We start from the raw sequence: 23,208 nt of genomic DNA on the forward strand, positions 1-23,208 counted from the left end.
CCTTTGTGCAGAGATCGTGCTTTCCGATTTTAAAAACAGGGCACAATGACTGTAAACGTGAGACTCCAGCCACCGGGTGTGTTTCACCCAATCGCATTGCTGTTAAGGAGCAGTGACTCAAAGGAAGGTTGGATGAGTTCATCCCCCATTCCTTTGTTACTGTTAAATTTTCCAAGCCAGCGATAACTCTTCTCTTGGGCCCCTGCCGAGCAAATTTTGCCTTTGGCAGTCACCAAATGTATTCCAACACAGCAGCCAGTACACTTCATGGCATGAGTAGACAGAAGTGCACTGGCTCTGCTCGAGCTGGTGCACTAAAAATAACAGCACAGCCACAGTGCTCCCAACAACCCACCTGCATACGAGCCTGGGGAGTTGGGCGTGTGGCTAGTCTGAGCTGTCGCCCCTGTCGTCGTGCCCTCAGACCTGTTCTCGGCATGCTTGCTCGAGCAGTGCCAGCGTGTCTGCCTGCCTGCACGGGGAAGCACCCTCCCAGAACTGTGTGGACATATGTCAAATGGCAGGTGTAAAGCTACCTGCAGTGACTCAATAGCATGGGTACCGTCCACAGGGCACCCTGCTGGGAAGCCAGGCACAGTCCCCAAATTGGCCGTGCGTTTCGCAGTGACACTTCACCAAGGAGAAACAACCTAACTGTAGAGTCACAGATGGTCTTCTTGGTGTTCTGATCCACTCACCAGCCAACTGAGCCTGCTTGTGTTTTACACCCCAGATCACAGCAGTATTCAGACTGCTCCCAGGCCCAAAGGATCAGTCACTTACCCCAGGTCAGTTGCACCTGAGACATCACAGCCTAAGACATTGCTGGTAGCCAGTCCCATAATAAGCTTTCTACAGGCTGATTAACTAGGGAAAGAAAACGAGTTGTTTACAAGGTTAGAGCAAGTAACAGGCATTTCTGTAATCAGCAAGGTCTGTGTGACCTGAAGGGCTAACCCAGGCTGGGCACTGGGGACGTCTTGCTTATATCTGGGCGCCTTGTCCCAGAGTCCAAGCAGCGCATAGATCCACTTCCTTCTTGTTCGGCATTTTATATCCTTCCTTACCATGTGCTCTGAGCTGCAATCTCAGCTGACGGGCGAAATCCGCTTGCGTGGCTCATTTTCAGGGAGGAAGAGGAGGGAGCGAACATTTGTCCTCTTCATCATCTCACAGTAGTCCGTGAGGGGTTGATGTACCTTCCCTGTGGGGCAGGATGCGACACCTTGACCAGAAATCAACACTTCGCACAAGATCATGTCACTTGCCTGTCTGGTGATTTACACAGTCACAGGGGCTCACAATGCTGCCACTCAGATATTGTCCTACAACGCCTGCAGCCGTTCACAGCTATTCAATAAAGCCTAACGGCATTCTTCTAATTCTAATACCTGTTTTACACACACGAACACTCAGGTGAGCCAAACTGGTTCCTGGTCCCTGTGTTGTCCGTGTTCAGTTGAGACCTTTGCATGGGTGGGCATGTGCTCTTCCACGGTCACTTAAGGTTTTCCGTCAGGCTTGTCCTGTGACAGGAGTGGAATCTCTGGACCCTGCCAGAGGAACTGTGGCTTGAGGAGAGGTTAATGGCGGGTGACATGCGCTCCTGAGAAGCTCTAGGATTTTCGGGCAGAGTTGCTACAGCCCAAGTCTCATGGTTGGCTGGCACACACACAAAGCAGAATGGGCATAGTTGCTGTAGCATATGAAACAACCGGTTGTATTTCATAAAGATGAGTGATACTTCCCCTCCTTTCGTGTGCCTGCCGTGTTTAATTGCAAGCTTCGTTAAGGGAGGAGGCACTCAATTGCCATGGCCTTTTGCTGTTTTATGATACAGCCATTATGCCTCTGGAATTCAGGGGAGCTGGGGTTTGGGGTGTGACAGTGCTACAGGAAGCTGCTTGAAAGAATTGTGCCTCAACGTAAATTTGCACTCAGTGTACCAAAAGGAACCATGTCATTTTAAAGTTCCCTGCCTCCGTTGACGTAAAACTGCCATCTTAATTCTGCCTTGTCAACAGATTCCTGACGTCTAGTTGCATCCCTTGCGTATGTGCAGGGTAAATAATTTGCTGCTATTAGAACCCACTCTAACCCAACAGCGTAATTTTTATAATAATTCTTTTTGATGTGCTTACGAAGGAAAAAGCAGGCTCTGGTCGCCTGGTGCTATAGAAAATTGTCCCCCTTGTTGGCAGTCCCAGCAGAAGGGGCTAAGAATGGGTCCTTGGGGGCGAACTTGTCATAGTGCTTGGTCTCCCCAGGTAGACGGGCATAATTTTTGGGGGTGGAGAGAGCTGCAGGCAGAGCTAGCAGGGGACTTCAGTCTCCAGGGCTGTCAATCTGGTACCTTTCCTCAGCACTACAGAGTCACTTAATTACAAAATGCTTTGCTGTGTTGTTTTTATGGGGCTAATTGCATTGCGGGCTTTGTGGCTGCTGGACTCCTTTAATATTTTTTGTAATCAGTAGAGCTCTGTTGTATCTGCATCTGTATCCACAAAAATAAGCCATGGATATCTGCAGCCGCACCCGCAGATATATCAGATATAAAGCTGATAATGGTGGATTTGCAGTCACCTGGTTTATATGATATATCTTGTAATGGGGTATAGAGCAGATTCTAGGTGGAATATGAGGCGTTTGCTTGCAATTGAACCAAAGTCTTGGGGGTTTTTTTCTTTTCCTTTAGAGAAATCCAGCGTCATTTCTTTCCCACCCTCTCTCCTGCCCATCGGTTTGAAACTTTGTGTGACTTTCAGGGTCTGGGACGTAAACACGGGCGAGATGCTGAACACGCTGATTCACCACTGTGAAGCAGTGTTGCACCTGCGCTTTAACAACGGCATGATGGTGACTTGTTCCAAAGACCGCTCCATTGCCGTGTGGGATATGGCTTCCCCGACGGACATTACCCTGCGAAGGGTCCTGGTCGGACACAGAGCTGCTGTCAATGTAGTGGACTTTGACGACAAGTACATTGTGTCAGCGTCAGGGGATAGGACTATAAAGGTGAGAAGTTTCAAAGGCTGCTTATTTACGGCTCTAGGCGTTGATAACAGCAAAAATCACCCAGGTGCCTGAAAAGACCAGAGCTGGTAATATTAAAACTCAAGAAAAAGCCTATTCATACGTAAACTATGAATCCATTTCAAAAGTGCTGCGGTTTAACTTGGGGACAATCCCTAATATTATACAGTACGAACTCTATGGATTAGAAATAAGCCTGTCAAATTCACGGCATCATGGCTGATATTGGGAAAACGACCTCACCAGTGAGACACGGCTACAGCCTCACAGGTAGCCTTACAGCTGTAGCCGTGTCTCACTGGTGAGGTCGTTTTCCCAATGTCAGCCATGATGCCGTGAATTTGACTTGTGACCTCGAGGTTGTGATGCCTTTGAACATTCCAGGCACACCCGTTCCTCTTGAAGGTCCCTGGCCTCTTCGATCCCTCTGACTCATTAGGCCCTGTGTGTTTTCTCGCCCCATCTCAGGTCTGGAACACTAGTACCTGCGAGTTTGTCCGCACCTTAAACGGCCACAAGCGAGGCATCGCGTGTCTGCAGTACAGAGATAGGCTCGTAGTGAGCGGCTCTTCAGATAACACTATCAGGTGAGAGGCAAGCTCCCTTGGGGAGCTCAGTGTGGGGCGTTCTTGGTACACGCAATGGTCTCCCGTTCCCTTGGGACACGCCAGGGTTAGCTAACCAGAAGGGTCCGTGCCCATTGCTCCAGGAACTGTGCTGCCTTTGATGCAGAAAGCTGGCCACTACCGAAGAAGGTTGCGGAGAGCCGTTTTTCTGCGTTGCCTTGTACACCCCTATCTCCAGAGTGCTGTACGAATCAGTGAGGCAGACTGGTTACACAGCTTCGGTGTGTGCAGTAGCTGGCAAGCACCACTTTACATGACGTCCTTTGTGATGTTTTATTTGGCCTGCGTGTCTAGTTAAAGGGTCAGACATGCAATAAGAAGCCCGTAATCCTCTGCAGAAACTCTCCTGGGCTCGCACCAAACTCCTCTTTTGCTATACTTTGGAACAGCTGGTTGAGAGCAGGAAGTTAGTTCCGTGTTTTCCCTCTTGCACTTTCCTGGCTGCCCTAATAGCAGCATGAAATTTAACACCTTTCATGCTGGGAGTCAGGCTTTCTTGGTAGATCATGCAGCTGCAGCTAGCTACAGGGATGTAGCAGCTTCTCCTTCCTTAGGGTCTGTAAACTCGAATCAACGTGTAACAGACACGAGAAAGCAGTTGGATCATCCGAATGAGTAGTAGGGCTGCCTCCCTTTTGCTCTGCACCTACTGGATTAACGGAGGACTTTTCCTTGCAGCTGAAACTTGGGAACAGACTGTCTAAGGAGCAGAGGTGGGAAAAGCACCCAAAAAGTTACTTAAGTAAAAGTGCACCTGCTTTGGGGGAATGTATTTAAGTATACGGGGGGTTTTTTTTGTGTCCTTCTGGAAAACTACTTGAGTAAAAGTACACACGCCTGTCACCTCTAGATTGTACTCAGGTATCCACAAATGAAAGCACCTGCAATTTTACTCAAGTAACTTTCTGATTACTTTTTCCACCTCTGCTAAGGAGCAACAATCTACTTTCCCTTTTTATCAGTCCTCTGTTGTCAGTGGTGAATACTCAGACCCTTGTTTGCTTGAGGGCCTTTCCCTGCATCCGCCCCCTTTCCCTACTCTGAATCCTACAGGGAGGTGAGACTCCTGGCTGGGGCAGTACAAGGGGATTGAAGTAACAGTGCTGTGCTAAATTTTGCATGCTGTCTGCTTGATGTCACAAGCTTGCAAAAGGGCTGGCTGGATTGAGGGGGCACCCACTCCTGGCTCCGTTTGCACAATGAAATGGGGGGAATACATAGACGCTAAGTGTACCAAGAAGATAGTTCATTTCAGATTTGAATACGTATTTCCTTTTTGTATAGCACTTTGAAACTCAGAGCCAAAAGTAGCGTGAGTAGGAAATTAACTACAGCAGCATTTACAAAATCTACTAAATGCCACATGTAATAACCAAAGAAAAAAACCTCAGTATAGTAATCAGCCTAAGGGGAAATGCAGTTACTCTTATACACTGAGTAAGATTCCTATTTGATAGGTAAATCGTCCAAAAATTTCATGAGAGTTGGCAGCAAATCCTAGCTGCAAAATGCAGTGCCCCTCATAGCATGGTACGATGTTCACTTGATCACAGGCTCTGCCAGCTTTTCGCAAGTGTTGATTGAGGGTGAGGCTCTGGGTAAAAGTGTTGAGGGCAATTTACGAAGTCATCTATAAGGCTGACCTGTGGAATGTTTGATTTTAACTTACTTGAGATACCATAGGCTGGCCCTCAGTGGGGTGAAGCATGATGTGAAATTTGACATTAACTTCTGATATTTGATATACAGGAAGAAAAGCCTTTAGAATCCCTAAGAAAATGTTTTCAAAAGGCAGAATTTCTTACAATTTTCCAAGTCTGTTATGACAGAGCAGACAACAGACCTAGAAAAGCAAAGTTAGTCTTCATTCAAGATTTGAGTGGGATTTCAGGTCAGCGCTTCAAGCAGGTGTAAGTCAAATAACACCATTGACATTACCATAGCTGTCCTGATTTTCCAGCTGAGCCACTGACCCTTCGCCTTTCAAGGCATATTTGTACGCAAAGACTTGATTCATGGAGCCACTGAGGCCAGGGTATTTCATTGTTCCAAATCAGATATCAGCAGAGAAAAGGGAAGTTGAGAGAATAGGTCAAGCAGAGAAAGAATAGCATAAATTCTTGGGTTTGTTTTTAAATGTGGGGTTAACTTAGATAATCAAGCATTGCATCAGGCTCCTGATAAAGATATGAGAAGCAAAGGGATTTTTTGTAATTGTTTCAGGTATTTCTAAAAGTGGAGGGCAGCTTGGCAGCCACGTGTAAAAGATGCCCTATTTTAAATTGCTCTCCATGGTTAAAATCCTTTTTGGAAGTCCCAAAGGGTTATTTTTGCATGAAGCAGCATGTGGTGGTGTTGAGACTAATGGTTTGTTTCGTTCTGCTGACCACATTTTTAAAAGGATGGTGAAAAATTGGAAACAGTTCAAAGGCAAAGCCACAAAAATCACGCAAGACCTGGAAAAAGTGCCTAACGGCGAGAGACTCAGAGTGCAACCTCTTCAGTTCCCCAGAAAGATCAAGCAGTGACTTGTTCCTGGAGTGGAAGTACCTTTACCGGGAGAAAGTAATGGATAGCAAAGGGCTCTTTCTTTAGTGCTGAAAGGCATAACAAGAGCCAATAGCTGGAAGTTCAACCCTGTCAAATGTGAATTAAAACTAAGGCACTAGCGTTTAACTGTGTTGATGATTGACCACTGGGCCAAGGTTCCCCAGGAAGCTGTGGAGACTCCATCTCTTGCTGGCTTGAAATCCAGACTTGGTGCCTTTCTGGAACTTGTTTTAGTCAAAGACCAGTTATCAGTCTCAGTACAGGGAGAACTGGTTGGATTCTCTGGCCTGTGTTATGCAGGAGGTCAGGCTAGGCAATCAATTGGCTCTTCTGGCCTTAAAACACGAATGATTGCGCCAGCCACTCAGTGCACGGAAGCTGCACTTCGGTCTCTGTGTAAGACATCCTGCTGAGCTGAGTCAGTCTCAGGCTGCAGGTGTTGCCCAGGCAGAGAGATGCGCTTTGTGGCAGTGGGGCTGCGTATCCTCCACCAGGGAGACAATGTGATTGAACAGATTGGGAGGCAGTGCTGATGATTCAGTCGCTGCTTTGCCATGCATCAAGTTGCTTGACTGCTTCCCCTGGAGAACGTGAACATAACTGCAGAGGAAGGGTGGTTGGTTGTGGGGTGATGCATTTAAGATGTTCCACATTAGGTCATTGTCATCTTTATTTCCAAATAACCCACTAGCCAATTATCATCAGAGACAAACATTTCATTGCAATAATAGATTTTCAGACCTCCTTGCCTCTTTTCCCTCACCTCTCCCAGGCTGTGGGATATCGAGTGTGGGGCATGCTTACGAGTACTGGAAGGCCACGAGGAGCTGGTGAGATGCATACGCTTTGATAACAAGAGGATAGTGAGCGGCGCATATGATGGGTGAGTTGCTTAAAATCTCCTAACCTCCCTCTTCCTTCCCTGCCCCGATGCCTCCCTGAAAAAAAATTCAACCTGTTGTCAGCTGTGCCATTCTCACTCTTACAGCCGATAACGGCTGCGTCTACACTACAGAGTTTTCTCGACAACACTCCTGGAGCGCCGACACTTAAAATGCATTCTTCGCGAAACTGTCGAGTGAACACAGCTGTTTTCTCAGGAGACTTCTGCAGAATGCCTCTGTCGACAGACTCTGTCAACAAAACCGTAGCATAGATGCTCCAGGGGGCCCTCTGTCAACAGGCCGGGCAGGGTGTCCAGTTCACCGGGCAGCCCTGTGTGCTGTGCTTCCAGCTGGCCATTCTGTCGGGAGAGGGCCTGGCAGTCTGACTGCTCTCTGTCGACAGAGCAGTTTGCTCTTTAGAGCTGCTTTTGTGTGTAGACGTGATCTGTCGACGGAGGTTTTGGCAGAAGATCTCTTCTGACAGTAACTTCTGTCACCCGATCGCTATAGTGTAGACACAGCCCATGTCACATTCTCCAGGCTTTTCCCTTTCTTGGAAGGGGTTTTCTCTGGTGGGTGTTTCCCAGCAGTCCCACATGGCAGATCCGTGCAGCACTCACGTGTGAACTGCTGACAAGCCAGATCAGCTCATTCTCTGCCCAGGAACGTGGTAGACCAGAGCACTGAATCCATAAGGTCAGTGTCTCGAGGTTAGCAGGGGCCAAATGTGAAAAGGCTTTTTCTATGGTTCCCTCAATTCCAGCTGTTTGTTTTGTTTCACATAAGCGTGCGTGTGTGTCTAGCTCACCCCTTTCTGTCCTGCGGGTGGCCTCACAGCCTAGGGCTCGTCTGCTTACAGCAGTGTACACCAGACACCACAGCTTCATAAAGAGTGTTTGCTGTGGATCTGCCAGTCTTCCTGTATGGCCCCCACTTCTGCCCCGTACATTGTGCCTGGCTCCCTGAGCCACTCGAAGACTCTAGCAAAAGGGAGGCTTGCATCTCCGGGTACCTCCCAGCAGCCCTCTTCTGCACCCTGTCAGAGTCTGGAGGAAATGGAGCAAGGCCTTCCAGGGCAGAGCCTGTCTTCCAAAACACAGCCTTCCCCAGCGACAGCCAGAACTCACCAGAGGCCAAGCCAAGTCCCTTCATTCCCCCACACCTCCTAGCAAGACTCCACAGCTCCTGGGCACCAGCTGTGATGGCAAACTGCTTTTCTAGTTCGAACTCCGGGCGGTGTTTTCACTCTGCCCGTTGGTTGTTGGCCGCAACTCTTCCGCTGGTTTCTCGCCCTGATCCCTGATGCTTTTCTCCAGCCACCCATCCACCTCGAGATTCCTTGTGACCACCTCCCATCTCTATCTATTACTTTATCTCTACACCGGAAATGAGCAGAACAGAAATCCACAGAACCAAGACATGTGTCCACCATCCCTGATCCCTTCGCTTGGGTAGTAGATCCATTTCCCCACCCCTTGCCTGGGTGCTGGCCTGTCTTTTAGGCTGTTAGCTCTCTGGGACAGAGACCGACTGTAAATGTGTGTGTTCGGCCTCCAGGGTCCCAACTGGAGACCCTGAGCACAACCCCCATGTAAATATGAAACTGGTTCCCTGTCATTGGCAGCCCATTTGGTTGGATAGGTTCAAACTACCAGGCAGGGTCTTAGTCCCAACTCCCACCACCTTTCATGGGAGTCACATAACTGGAAGCTTCTGTTGTGAGAAATCAGCTGAACCAGGCCACCTTTAGCCAGAAGATGGGGTAGGTGGGCAGGATGAATTTGGGGAAACATCTCAGGATCTACTCCTGCTGTGTCTAGAGAAACCAGGTGCATCTCAAGGCCCCACAGTGCTACTGTGCACCAGTGCCTATCCCCTTTCCCCACATAACTGGGGTCTGCTGCGGGGGGGACACCACAAGCAAGTGTCAGGGGTTCCTCTAAGCATGGCCAGTGTTAGATTCCTGGGGCCCAGGCCAGAGAGCTGAAATTCTGCCATCTGCGGCTGAAGCCAAAGCCTGAGGAACTTAGCTTTGCATGGGGCACTGGACGTGTGCCTGGCTTGACCCCTAATGCCAGCCCCGGCATTCATATGCAAAAATCCAGTTGTTGTGGCACAGGTGGGGCACGGAGTTTTTATAGCATGGTGGTGGGAACCGGGGGAGACTTGGAAAGAATGAGGCTGGGATTCCCTGATATACAGAAGTGAGTGAGCAGACACGCAGCCAATCAGAGAAGCCAATGAAGTACAAAGGGAGTGTCTTGCTGTGGGAACTCCTGTCAGTCATCTAGGAGGCAGTGTGCTGAGCTGTGTACAGCTGTGGGTGCTGTGAAAGGGAGTCCAGTGAGCAGGGTCCTCAGCTGCGGGGGTGAATCCATATAGTGGAGACTGAACACCCTGTTCTTCGTGTCCAGCAAGTGGCTTTGGATAATGTGTCGCGTTATCTGTATATAAACCAACTGCGCTGCCTCACAGCTGTGGTCACTCCAGCTCATTGCTTTTGGCCCATTTACCGCTAAGGAGAAAGTCTCTACATTTACCTTCACCCGGGTTGCTACGTGAGTCGTGCCCCAGCCTTGTGTGGGTAATTCATTTATACATCGATCATAGACTTCCCCCTTTAACATCCGTCTGCACTACCCTGGACAGAATGCAAGAGCCGGGTGTCAGAGCAGAACGTCTGGTTTTCCATGAGCTGGGTGCCACGCTCCCTCTAATGTTTTACATCCAGGGCAGAATAAATTTTATTCTGCACACCCAGGCAGGTGAGGACGTGCACCGCCACTAGAAATGCACGCTGCCAACTGTGGGCGCTCTGCTCATCCGCTGGGCGGTACCTGAATCCCTCCTGGGTGGCTGCCCAAGCGCTCAGCTTACAGGGAATGCTGTCCAGGTGTAATGTCTAAGCTGTGGTACGCGTAGTGGCTGGTGAACCCTTTACACTTTCCTCTGTGACAAAGCTTTGGTGCTTGTGCCTCTTTCTTCCCCAGGAAGATTAAAGTGTGGGATCTTGTAGCTGCTCTTGACCCACGCGCTCCAGCGGGGACCCTGTGTCTGCGCACCCTCGTGGTAAGAGCTTTTGGTTGGGGGGGGGGGCTGGGGGAGGGCAGGCTTTGTCAAGGCTCTGTTGCACCATGGAAGTTGAGCTGTTGGCAACAGAGCTCACAGGAGGTGATGATTACTGGCCTCAAAGAGGTTGCTGGCAGATATGTCTGGCTCAAAGGATGTCTGGGACCAGAGGGACTTTCAAACCATGCAGAAAATGCCCTGGGACCTTTAACACAGCTAAGGAGTCCATTTTACAGCCTCTTCGACAGCCCTGAATGATACACCTGGGTGGCAGCTTGCTGCCAGTTCCCAGGGAGAAGGTTTAGCTTAGAATACCCCTGTCTCCACATCAGATAGTGGAGGGCAGCGGAGACAGGATAGTTTGCACCAGCTATGGGTCTGACCTCCAGCTGCTGATACCTTTCGCTGAGCTTCCCCATAGAGTCTGCCTGATCTGTGTGCTTCTGGGCAGCCAGTCCCTTTCCTGAGCCTCTTCCTTCTCTCTGGCTGTATTCTGACACATTTTTGTGTGGCCAAACGATTGTGCGTTAATTGGGGCAGTTAGAAGCAGCGCTTTCCTCCTCTTTCCAAGCGGCCTTTAAGTTCCTAACTAACATCCGTCGGAGAGATTTTCTCTTTTGCACTCACATGCTGGTGTGTTTGTCGTAAGGTTGCTGGTGAGGACCAACTATTGGCATGAATTATTAGAAGACCAGTCTAGCTCCTCAGGGCACAGACCAAAGCTTCGTCACAAGTGCCACTAATGGGCTCCCGGATTGGAAATCTAAGCAGAGAGTCACAGACACTGAGTCCCTTTCAGCCCATGCACTTTTCTTCTCTCTCACTGGCTTTGCTAGTGGTGAAGGGGTCGTTCGCTCTGGCTTTCAGCAAAGGAGTCACACGGGTTGTAGAGTAACCGGAAGGGTGTTAAGGAAAACGCTGATGCAGACGTGGTCTCAGGGTGACCCTTCTAGCTCCGCGTTGAGCTGTATTCTACTAACGAGAGGCCGAAAGAGGCTTAACCTGCTGCTGTGCTTTTCCATGCATGTGTGGGAGGTTTCGTTCCAGCCTCCGACGCACAGGAAAGAGTCAGAGGCCAGGACACGGAAGCACTTGCTTTTGAGGGAGAAACGCTCAGACGTCACTGGGGTTACTTATCAGAGGGGTAGCCGTGTTAGTCTGGATCTGTAGCAGCAACGAAGGGTCCTGTGGCACCTTATAGACTAACAGAAAAGTTTAGAGCATGAGCTTTCGTGAGTTAACTCACTTCTTCAGATGCTGGGGTTACTGTTACTTTCCAGTTCTTGTAGTTAGGGCCCTGGAGAGCTGCCTCTGCCTTGCTCAGTGCCGTGTCTTCAAGCAATACATTGAAAGCTCCACTTGTTAACACAGCACCGCAGCAGATAACCCTCCTTTGTCACATGTCACTCGGCTGCAAACCAAGGAGCAGCCCTGTGCCTGTGCGTGTGCAAACCCAGAGCATCTGAGACCAGTACGGTAGCACTTCTGCTCCTGCGCCAGCCTGAGACCCTGCTCGAGCAGTGTGTGTGTCTACTAACCAGGGAGGCTTACTTTGACTAGGGCAAGTCCAGCTGCATTTCCCAGCAGTGGTAAATATGGGCACTCTGAACAATTGCATTATCAATCAGACAATGGGGGATGAACACGGTGTAGGAGCTGAGAATGGAGGCCTCCCAATCCCTCTTTGTAGGAGCGAGTGAGCTGCAGGAGACAGACAGAGGGCACCAGGCATTACTTGTAGGGTCTCTCAGGCCCATAACTGCAGAATAGCCTAGTATCAGTGTACCCAGGCTCTCTGTTTCCTCCTGCTCCCTCCTAAAGGAAACCTTGCCAGGAACATCACAAGCCCCCTGCTGCTTGTGGTCAGCCAGAAAAGGCTGCAGCTAACGAATGCTCACCGCACACCGGTTCCTCGGTTTTCCCTCCTTTGGCTGGAGCAGGAGCCACAGAAGCTTGACAGCAGCTTCCGAAGCTGAGAGATAAGTACAGCACAGCTCTGTATTTCAGGCTAAGGAGGTCAGGTTCTTTTGGCTTTGACTGCCAATATGAAGCACCAGCTGTCCTTGCGATTCCAAAGGGCAGACCTACTGCTTAGTGCTTGGCACCTTGAGGTAGAGGATCTCCTTTAGTAAGTTTTCAAAGCAGCCTTTCGAATCCCTCTCTTGCATCTCTCCTGTTGTAGTGACTTTTCCTAGAGGAGCACCTCTCCGGTGTTGGAACAGGCTCAGGAAGCCCCATACCAATTTGAATATATGCAAAAACAAGCTCTAGAAGTGGTAGTTTGTTTAATCAACTAGAATTTCAAAACTTACGAAGGTTGCTGCCGGTAAGCTGCACATTACTTAAAATAAATTGAAAACCAGACGGATTTGGCCTTACATCAGCTCTGCAGTGGTCCTTTCTCCAGGCACTCAGACAGGAGCTGCACTTACCAGAGTCCTGCGCTGTCAGAACAGCAGCTTCCAGTTTGGTGGCAAGCAGGTCTGCTGATTAGTGTATTTGAGAGACCGTTTCTTCCTCCCACCACCTTTTTTTTTAAATTGACCCTTCTTAAAACTAGCTGCAGCAGCTAGAATCTCTGACCGCGTTTTTGTGTATTTCATGACCCCCGCTGCATGGCAGGCAAGCGAAGGAGGCATACCAGTTGGGCAGCATTGTGCTTGTGTTGTTTGCACTCCATTATGACTAGAAACTGCCATCAGGAGACAAGGGAAAGTCTAGTGCGTTGTGCTTTACGGTGTGCAGGGTCTGGCCAGTACCTCCAATCTTTTGAATTCCTGCCCCGTTGCCCACCACCGCTCAGAAGAACGCACGCTGCCTCTGGAGAAGAGCCTTTCCCGTGGTTACGTTTAGATCTGCCCAGGAGGAATCATTGCAATGTCATTTGACTTGTCTCCTCCAGTTTCTGCGGTTTGCTCCTTCAGCAGTGCCAAGCTGGGGACTCCACATCAAGTCCCGAACTGTCCCCGGGTCCCCCGGCCACTGGGAATGCTGAGGAGGCAGTGCCGAGCAGTGTAGCAGGCGGGGGGAGGGGGAGATACCACTCCAGAGCAGAGCTTGGTGCAAGGCCATGTGTCTGGGGGCTTGGGAAGCAGTGCCTCCACCCAGGGGGCAGCCTGACCTGCACTCCCTGCCGAGGGGCCAGGTTCCAGGCGTCTCAGATGCTCTTGCGCCCCTGGAGAGGGACAAGCTCGTAGCACAGTGGCCATGTAGGGCATATTTGAATCCGTCCAAGCCCTTGTTGACATTCTCCACACATTGCCAGCAGCCAGGCAGTCTGTAAAGTAATGCCTGCTCTGTCTCTGGCCCCCTGCGTAGGAGCATTCGGGGAGAGTCTTTCGCCTCCAGTTTGATGAATTCCAGATCATCAGCAGCTCGCACGATGACACAATCCTCATGTGGGACTTCCTGAATGACCCAGCTACCCAAGCAGAGCCGACCCGCTCCCCATCCAGAACGTATACCTACATCTCCAGATAAAGTGCCCTGGGCTGTACCGCACTCGTGCACAGGTAAAACAGGGCGCAGGGGCACATAGGGCCCTGTGGCAAATGTCGGTGGGAAACATTAGCTTGGGTGGTCTCCTGGCTGCTGGTAATTATCCTGGCAAAGAACCTCATTGTCGGGTTCTTGGCATATGGCATCTGCAGCCCTTGCAACCAGTTCCCCTTTCAGTCCAGCTTCCCCAGTTGCTAAATCAGCTGTCTCCGCCCCCAGGTAGAGCAGGGGCAGGGGATTCTGCAGAGTGAATAGCAGAGCTGCTGCTTGACCCTGGTCAGTTGTTGCCAAGCTAGCGGGTTCTGCCAAGTCTTGCGGATTGTCCTGCCTCCTACAAAGTGACCGCTCCATTCTCCTGATGCTGGGGAACACAGGAGCATGGATTTAGCCAGTGGAGGAGGAGCAAACAAGCAAGTCTAACCTGATTAAATGGAGATTTGCCACTGTATAGCATTACCTATTACTAGGGCCCAACCCTCTAGCCACATGGGTCATAGGCTGCCGAGACAAGCCCTGGCCTGCACATAGTACTATCCCACGAGCTTTTATCCCAGCAAGGAGAGTTACCACTTCTCAGCTGTTATGGAGGGTCTCTGCACGGCCAGATCAATGGTAGAGCTGGCTTTGATCTGGTCATTGTGGAGGTGATACTGAGGATGTTCTCGGGTTGCGCTCTTTGGTTGGCATCTCTTCCACCCTCACATATGGCACCCGGTTGGCAGTTTCCAATCCCCGGTGAGGGTGAAGCTGGTTTGCACATTCTCCTGCTTGAGGTATACATACACCTTGCTGTCCAGAGCCCTCAACTCAGCACCTGACACCTGCTGGAAATACACGGTAAATAAGAGGCTTTCCTTAAAATGAGGAGAGAATTTGGTGCACAAAAGGGTTCTTCATGTTTTTTGTTTTGTTTTGTTTTTCCAGAACTCGTTTAAGCTGCAGTATTTAATTATCTGCCAATGCCAGGACAAAAGAACTATCCACGTAACCAATCCTTGCGGAAGAGGGAGCCTCTCGGATCCATTGCTGGAACTAAGTTGGCATGGGGTTGATCTCCGGCAGGGTCTGCTCGGCGCGGCTGACTGCTGAAGTGCTGCTGTATCAGAAGATGTTTCTGGTCCTTTATGAACGATTTGCATTTTTAAACGCCCGCTGCTCCTTTCCCCTCTGCCTGGCCACTCTTCTCCTAAGGACCTTGTTCTGCCCCAGTCACAGAGAGCCTATAAATATACGTAATGTGTTGCCAGAATTTGTTGCTTTGGTGTTAAGCAGAAGAATCATTGCACTGTGCACCCTGCTGAGGCTCCCTTCCAGGCTGGGGGAAGGGGCTGCTGCTTTGAATATTAAACAAAATCATTGCTGGGCTTTTGTAAGAGCAGGTACCTGCTGACTCTGCAAAGCAACAGCCACAGTGCTGGAGGGAGAGGGGAGCCCCAGAAGCCTGGGCCTGTGCAGCTGTTAGGCAGCTGAAGGTGGCATTTGGAGCCCCATCCACCTCTTACTTTCTTCTCTTGCCGGCTCCTCTGACCCTGAGAGCCTGGATGTGTATTGCAATTTCCCTCCACAGTGCTTGGGCTGCCAGTCTTGGGTTCAGCTGGCTTCTGCCAAAGTCCCAAGTCCAGTGTGGCCTGGGGATGGGCTTGGGGCGGTATTTCACAGTCAAACAGCATTATCTGTACCAGGGCAGGGCTGGGTTTCCTCTGGTGTTGGCCCTGAAGACAGCCTGGGTTTTGTTAATGGGTTAGGGTTCGGTCTTCTGATTAGAGAGAGACATGAGGCGGGGATGGGAAGAAGACAATGACGCCCCTTTCCTCCTTCCCCTGGAGATGTCAAAGCCAGACGATGGAGGAGGGATTTGCCAGGCTTGTGCCCAAGGGCTTATGTAGCTGGCCGCATTCCTAGATCAGAACATCAGAGCTGCAGTGAGTCAGCTGAGTGGTCCACCAAGCCCGATGTCCTGTCTGACCAGGGCCAGCGTGAGGCACTGTGACTCGACTGCAGGGCTGGGTTGGGTCCTTGGCTGGTATGACAGATGCAAGGACAGGTGAGTTTATCCTCGTTGGTTACCCAGTGATTGCCTGTCTTGGCCCCCTGGCTGTACAGCTAAGCCAGGGCAGGGGAGGGTGAGGAGTTAGTCCTGCGACCTTCCTGAGCCCTTGCCTTCTCAGCAGCACAGCCTAGGCACAGGACAGTAACGTCTCCTGGTGATCAGAGTCTCCATGCACTAGCTTGGATGGTTGAGAACCACTAGGCCTCAGAATGGAGCAGGGCATGGCATGAGCGGCGACTCTACGTCTCAGCCAGTGAGCTCGATCGAAAGGACGGTGGGGGTCCTGGAAGGCACTGCATGGGAGCAGGAGTCCAGGAGGCCTTGCTTTTGGCAGAGGAAGGGTTAGGTAAAATTATCTCCAGTCATTCCAGCCTCATTTTAGGGTCTGTCAAAACCTATGGCCCAGCTCTGTCACTGCAGGCCTGGAATGTTACCCACATGATCTGCTGGGAGTCAGTCCTGTCCTGTACTGGGCACCGAAGGCCCTTTCTCTCTTCTGCTCTAAGGGGGGGTTTGGCAGATGGGAGATTCAACTGATACGTTCTCATCAGCTCTGCTTTGCTGGGAATCGCTGCTATCTTTCTACAGTGCTTGCCGTCCTTTTCCCACCCGCCGCATTTTGCACTTGACTAGCCCAATATTCGGGAGTTGCAGTTGGTGAGTCCAGATGAGCCAGCAGGTGAGAAGGCCGTGGAGACGTGCAGGATTGGAAGGGAGCCGGGAGAGCTCAGAGCAGCTCCAAAAGGGCACGAGAATCAATGCAAAAGGAAACGCCCAGCTCCCAAATGGCTTCAGGAGGGCGTAGGACCCGGAGCGACTCCAAAGAGCCTCTCTGTCAGAGCTGGCTGCTGGTGCGCCTCCTGCTTTCTATTTGTTTCAATTACTCGTGTAAAAAGAGCAAAATAAGTGAACTCCGTTCAGATAACGTTCACGGTCCGGCTTCCACCTGCAGAGGCTAAGAATGGCTGAGTATCCTTTCTACTGCACTGAACTGTCGCAGAGGTCATTGGCTGCTGGGCAATCAGACATCTCAGGCATGCTGGGCCCCCGAAGCGTGGGGGGAATGAGGGGATCATATTTTTCACTCTGAATTGCTCCTGGTGACATCTAACTGCATGTCTCATTCTCAGTGTTATTTGAACCCAGCTCCCTTTGGCTCAGGTGTTACAAAACGGCAATGCAGCCGTGTGAGAGTGGCCATTTATGTGGCGATGGCGGCAAACCCAGCGGCTTTTCTTTCGTCCGTTTGTCCTGTCATTTTCCATCTTTCAGCTGCAGACTGCACTCGGCGATCGTGGCGTTTCACCCTGGATGCTGCAGAGGTTCTCGCCGTTTTAACGGCTTCCTGGGGGCCAGCACCTGCTACTGTGGATTTGATTTTGCTAGTTCGGAGGACGTGGGAAGAGCCAGAGAGCTTACAGTCCAAACACAGAGACAACACTGCTGCAAATCATCCTGGGCTGTCCTAGCCCTGCTGTTCCATGCTGCTCGTTTGAAACTTCTAAGCACCGTTGGGTTTTTCAGTGGTACCAGAAGTAATTCTGCTATATTAATCTGCTTGTAAGGTACAGCTGATGAGCCACTGCTGCAATATATACATTTATATATATTTGGACAATGGGAGAGTAATATTAAACTCTTCAAGAGGGACCAGGTCTGGGTACTTAAGTACAGAGCTACTCAATGGGGAATCCTCCCCAACTTGTGCAAAGTCCTACCCTTCTCCCAGATTCCTTCCGCTGTCTAAGGAGGAAATGAACTAAGAAACCACCATAACTCCCTCTTGGAGGTCATCTGCTGCTAAACATAGGAAGGACAGCGTGGTTATTAGACCCGCGTCAACAGAAGGTGGCACTTTTGTTTTCTTCACTCAGGATCCGGGTCTGAAGAATTGATGGCAGAATCCCCTACAGGGCTGGAATAAATGCAGCATTGAAAAAGGAAAGACAAACCCAGTGAGCCTGCTGAAAGGACCTAGAAGCAAGGGCTAGAGGTGTTCCTGGATGTTAAGTGTTGCACGTCACTTTGAAATGAAACACATCCACTGCCTGCAGACTCACTTCTCCCATGATAGCCTTGCTTCTTTGACGAGGAGACTGGAGGCAGGAGGTGGGACTGAGAACAAGACAGTCCATTGCAGCTCAAGGCCAGGAGAGAGTTTTGCTGCAAACACACGTGGGCCTGATCCCCAAAGGAAAGCTGCTTTCTTCAACGTACGCACGCTGACAACGGGCCTAAAGGAATTTGCAGCCCTGAGATCCTTTGCAGCTGCCCTGTGCACCCTGTTAACTTTGGGGCTGGCCGCTCGCTGCTGAAAGGGAGGGTTCCCAGAGGCAAGAGCGGAGATCTGTGAGCGTGGTGACCATCAGAACACTGATCTTGTTTCCGAACTGGAAGATGCTGTTGCTGCTTGTGCTGCTCCTGCGTGGGAAGGTGGCTTCATTCAGTATTTAGAGTCCTGCTACACTCAACGGCCGGCGAGCCTGGTGCGCATTTCTCCTCTTCCAGGGTCTCCCTCTCCGTAGTGTCTGGCCTCAACACTGGTCCTGTTTGTGGGACTCTGCTCACCCGCAAGTCTGGTGGGCATGAATCAGCACCTGTCAGGGTCAGGCCTTTCACTCAAGTGTCTGTTGGTTTCCTTCAGCTCCCTCTGAGATCCACTTTCATGGCCAGGGATTCCTGACCTGGCCCCCGGCGCATTTGCTGGTGGTCTGTGAAGAGCGAGCGGCTCAGGTGATGCTGGCTGCTGCTCCTGTTTGGAAGCTGGTCATGGGTCAGAGCAGCCAGCCTGCCTGGTGCAGGGATGGTGTGGCCCATTTGCCAACGAGCTCTTGGGTGCAGGCCAGGAGGGGAGAGCCCGGTGACGGGAAATGAGAGCAGGGGAGAGGGGCCTCTCAGCGAAGGTGGGAACTACCCTGCAAATAAATGTCCTGGCTCCGGTTTTGCCTGTGCAGCTGCACTGTGTCGAGCGGTTGGTTTGGAAGGAAGGAGATTCTTCTGTGTCAGGGCAGGTGGAAAACCCTGGAACCCATCAGAAACAAATGCTTCCTACCATGGCCTGACTGGTCAACGTCCCCCTTTGCTTTGGTGCCTTTGGGATCAGGAGGACAACCTGAAGTACAGGCATTGGCAGTGCCAGCTGCCCAAGAGAGCTTTACCAGTGAAGCTTGCCCGGTGCTTTTAGCTTCCTGAGCTTTGCCTTGTGCTTACCCCTCCCCGCCCCAAGCGTTTCCAGAAAGCAAGGGGAACTGCAGCTGACGCTCCGGAGGAGGGGCCTGCATGTGAACACCCTCCCTCTTCAGCTGGTGGCTGCTTGCTGCTTTCCTGCTTTGCCATCATCCAGCCCTCACCACAGAGGTGTGCTGCGTAGGGAGGCTGCACATCCCTGCGTGCCGTGCCGTGTTTCATCCGAAGCCAAGCAGCCATCGCTTGGGCTGGACTGGAGGGGATTTGTGAGCTCTGCTGTTGAATATACTCTCAGCTGCTTTCGGAGACTTTTAACATAAGGGTTGACCTTGGGGCTGCTGCTGGAGGTTCCCCACTCAGCCCTCAGTGGCCAGCGGTCGGGCGCCCTGTCGGGATGTGACACCTCATCTGGGTCAGAAATCTACCCATTTGCTACCTTTTAAGTCACCCTCTCGGTGCCCTTCCATACGCCCGGGTGGCTGGCTGCCCTGTCTGCTGGGACACAGAAGCACCCTTCCCTGCACAGAGATTTCGGTCCCCAGTAGCTGCTGCTGTGTTTCCTTCAGTCACACACACATCCGTAAAGTTAGAGTGACCCTTAGGCCTGCTCTGGAGTACCAGCTTATGTCACTGTGGGTCGGTGCGCAGAGCATCCACGCGCTAGGGACGGCAGACCATTCTCACCCTCGCTGTAGACTGCCCTGGTCGATGGGGCAGCTTCTTCCATTCACGTGGTCACTCCCTCGGGAAGGTGAGTACCTGTGTCGACAGGAAAAGCTCTCTTGCGTAGGATCTGCAGCGTTGTGAGTCTAGCTGGGCCCTGGGTGTACGTCTGCACACCCGCTGGCAGGCGTAATCCCAGCTAGGGGAGACGCACACACACACCAGCTCTGCTTGAGCTAGCATGCTAAAAACAGCACGGCCCTGTGTGAATGCAGTGCCACCAGCCATGCACGTCCTTCCCGTGCAGGCTCACACGGCAACCCCGAGCCATCGCTGCTCCTGTGGCCGTGCTGCTACTCTGAGGTGCAAACTCACGCAGAGCCTAAGGGATCGAGCTACCCAAGGTAGATGTTACAAGCCCCAGCTGCTTTGTGGCTGTATCCTGGGGGCTGCGCTGCTCACAGGCCCCTCACCGTACTGCCCCGGCTGCTCATTACTTTTTAATTATGTTCCTCCCTGAAAAGTTTTCAAATTCCTGTTTGAGAGGAAAACTGACTGACTCCTCTGTGATGCAGTTCAGGCCAGAAGAGTGACTTGGTAAAACTTTCCTCTTTATTCAGCGCTTCTGCCCGTGGGTCTTACAATCCCAGCTGCTGATGTCACTCAGATAGTTAGTTGATCCTGCTAGCGCTGCAGAGGTGATGAAATTGTCAGTAAAGTTCCACTTGCTGGATCGTTTCTGCTGGAAGAGGGTGACCCACCTGCGTGGCCGTCCGTTCCCCCAGCTGATTTCAGTGCTCGTGAGCTGCCTTGTCTAAAGGATTTTTCCTGCTGTGAAAATCTTTGAACTGATCAATGTGCAACTCGGTTGTCCCCTCTCAGAGGGTAACCAGGCTGTCAGCTCTTTGCTTCGGTGCTCCGGCAGAAGATGCTCGGCTGCTATGTCCATCCATAGCCTAACTGGTAATCAGCCAAATGTAATCAATCCAGTAACGTGTAATTACTTTTACAGCGTAGCTTTTCAATACCCCTGAGCACCCAGCTGGTGGTGCCTTGGAGAGAGGTGTGCAAGTGGAAGGAGTAGAAAGAACTTGTTCCCTTCAGAGTTGTCTGTCTGTCACTCTGCTCTGTGTGTTCTCTAGATCCTTAAGTAAGGAGCGCTTTGAATTTTGTGATTATGTTCCGGTGACGTGTAGCTGATGTACTAATGTTCACTTGAGCTAGGATCATGGTAACTGTGTGGGGTGTTCTTTTGTTTGTTTGTTTTTTATTTTAACTGTTCAGAAAATAAGTTAAATACAAGTGTAATATGAAGCTGTGAATCTGTTGTTTCATTTCTGGTCTGGAGGATGTAACCTGAAATACAAAAAGTCTCAGTAGTTCTTTGATTCTCTGTCCACGTGAGTTCCTCTAACGTTCTGCCTACAAACAAAACATCTCAATCAGTTCCTGCGAGGCGCAGAGCTGTCCTTTCCCTTTTTGCCCTGCAATCAGGATAAACAGGGCCTCCTGTGTAGCAGACCCAACCTGCAGTTAGCCAGTTACTCAGCAGTCAGTTGTCACTCATTGATGAATGAAGCTTGAGACAGTGCTCTGCCAGACAGAAAGCAGCATCTTCCTAAAACCGTAGCATACTTTCTGATGAACAGACTGCCCATTCATGGGTGATGGTTCTGGGAGTCAGGGAATGAAGGCAGCTGAAATCCAGCTTACCCGTTGAAAAGAGGGAACCACCCGGGAGGGGAGGTCTGTAAAGGATTTGTGCTTTCTAGATAATCTCTCAGGATCATGGTCGGAACAGCACAGATTTCTTGTAAAGCTAATCAAAGTCCAGCTGTTCGGTAACAAGTGAGTAATTCGCCCATCACAGCACCAGCCTATGAGATGCAGTTTAGGATGCTCTCATCGCAACTGGCCTAAAATGTGACTTTCTCACCCTGAAAACACCCTTCTTTTTACATGTCCCTTTAATAGGAGACGTGTGTCTCTTGTTTCACGTAGCAGCCCCTTTTAAACCAAAGGCTATGTAGGTTTTATGATCCCAGCTCCTAGGGTGGTCAGAAAACACACACACTGTGCCGCCGCTGGTCTCATGAGTCGGTAGGGGACTGGAAATTGCTCAAGACTCCTGCTCTTGGAAGTGCAGGGAACAGGAATGGTGTCAGTTCCAATCCCCTTCTATCTGCCAGAGAATTCCCAGGGGTTCGTTAGTCTGCGAAGGGGCAGGGGACAGATTTACACCATTTTTCCTAATCTTTCACTCCTTACAAGAACAAGTTTGTAAGAGGAAGCTACAGTAGTCTGCATAAACCACTTCCAGTCCCGCAGGTTGGCTCTGCACCCCTGGCATGCGAAGAATTAAACCTCTTCTCATTTCTATAGAATCCCCTTTTTCCTTTCCAGGGTTCTCTCTGGGCCCTGCACATTTTCCCACCAGTTGCGAGCAATTCCATAGTTAAGACCCTGTCTTGCCAGCTGTGCCTTCATCTCCTCCCCACAGCTGTATCATTTTAATAAATCTGTTTTGCTTGAAAATTGGTAGGCCAGATTAGTTTTGTTACATTTTGGATAAAAATGATCTAACTCGTTTCTATATACTATTTCCGGCCAACACCATTTTCCTAATCAGGTCTGACCACCTGGCTAGCACAGGCCAGAGAATTTCACTAGAAATTCCTGGATGAAACCCAGAAACATGTTTGAGATCCTGTCTAGAAAGAAAAGAAATATCAATTGTAGAAGCGTTCTAGTGATGTAGAGTCTGCAATAATCTGTCATGAGTTCCGCTGGTGAACAACCCTCGCTTTGAAAAATCTCTCATTTCCAGGTGAAAAAAACAAAAGTGTAGCCTGCCTTCAAACTAACGTCATTTCATGTCTTCATCACTAAAAATTATTGCACTTAAAGCATTCTAAGCTGCATGGTACAGGTTTCTGAAAACCAGCCTGGGAGAGGGGGAGTGGGCCAGATTTAGACCCACCGTATAATTACGTTTAACTCCCGCAAAATAGTTGTAATAAATTGAGTAGTGATGGGAATGGTGCTGTGATTTACCTCCCTTGGAAGTGCATTAGGAAAACAGATGTTGGTTGAAAAGGCAGTGTGGCCTAGTGGCTAGCACGGGTGACCTAGGAGTCCGGTTCTCAGCTGTGCTTCGTAGCCACAGGCCAGTCCTCCCCCGACAAGCTTCAGTTTTTCCCTCCCCCAACTTTGGCTGCCTTGTGTATTCAGACTGTAAGTTCATGCTGTGGTTCTGTGGGGCTTCTACCCACTGCGGGAATGATACGTCCAACAATAAACCCTTCTGAGGCAACGTGGTGAGACTGGTGTTGATTTGGTTGTCGGGAGCAATGACATCACAGCTCTGGTGCAGGGACTTTGAACAAGCATGAGCCTGGGGCACTGGAAGGGTCACTGAGGTTGGTGTGACTGGGGAGGTGCCAATGCCTTCAATTTGCTCTTTGGTGGGGAGAAGAATTGGCCTGGTAGAGACCTGCAAAGTCTGATGATCTCAAGTGGCTTGCAGGGCTCTGTAGCAACGCCCTTTCTGTCACGTAGGACCAGGTGGACGGAGATCTCTGCGAAGCATCCACAGCTTGGCTCTCGCCTCAGCACAAAGGTCAGGTCCTACAGCCAGCCCCGAACACTC

General features: G+C 50.6%; 1 protein-coding gene across 9 annotated transcripts in view; it reads left to right on the top strand.

The window, feature by feature from the left end:
• BTRC (beta-transducin repeat containing E3 ubiquitin protein ligase) overlaps positions 1-22,954 on the top strand; it is a 187,826-nt gene extending 164,872 nt beyond the window's left edge. For 3 of the 9 annotated variants that reach the window (XM_074999281.1, XM_074999289.1, XM_074999290.1), the window contains 6 exons: positions 2,766-3,015; positions 3,502-3,620; positions 6,982-7,092; positions 10,084-10,162; positions 13,481-13,674; positions 14,585-22,948. In XM_074999281.1, coding sequence (XP_074855382.1) covers positions 2,766-3,015; positions 3,502-3,620; positions 6,982-7,092; positions 10,084-10,162; positions 13,481-13,642 — 721 coding nt within the window. In that variant the 3' untranslated portion in view covers positions 13,643-13,674; positions 14,585-22,948. Of the gene's footprint in view, positions 1-2,765; positions 3,016-3,501; positions 3,621-6,981; positions 7,093-10,083; positions 10,163-13,480; positions 13,675-14,584 lie in introns of all 9 variants that reach the window. The other 6 variants (XM_074999283.1, XM_074999287.1, XM_074999285.1 and 3 more) reach the window with 4 other exon arrangements.
• The last annotated feature ends 254 nt before the right edge of the window (positions 22,955-23,208 follow it).

This window comes from Carettochelys insculpta, chromosome 7, assembly GCF_033958435.1.
Source record: "Carettochelys insculpta isolate YL-2023 chromosome 7, ASM3395843v1, whole genome shotgun sequence".
Classification (NCBI taxonomy): domain Eukaryota; kingdom Metazoa; phylum Chordata; order Testudines; family Carettochelyidae; genus Carettochelys; species Carettochelys insculpta.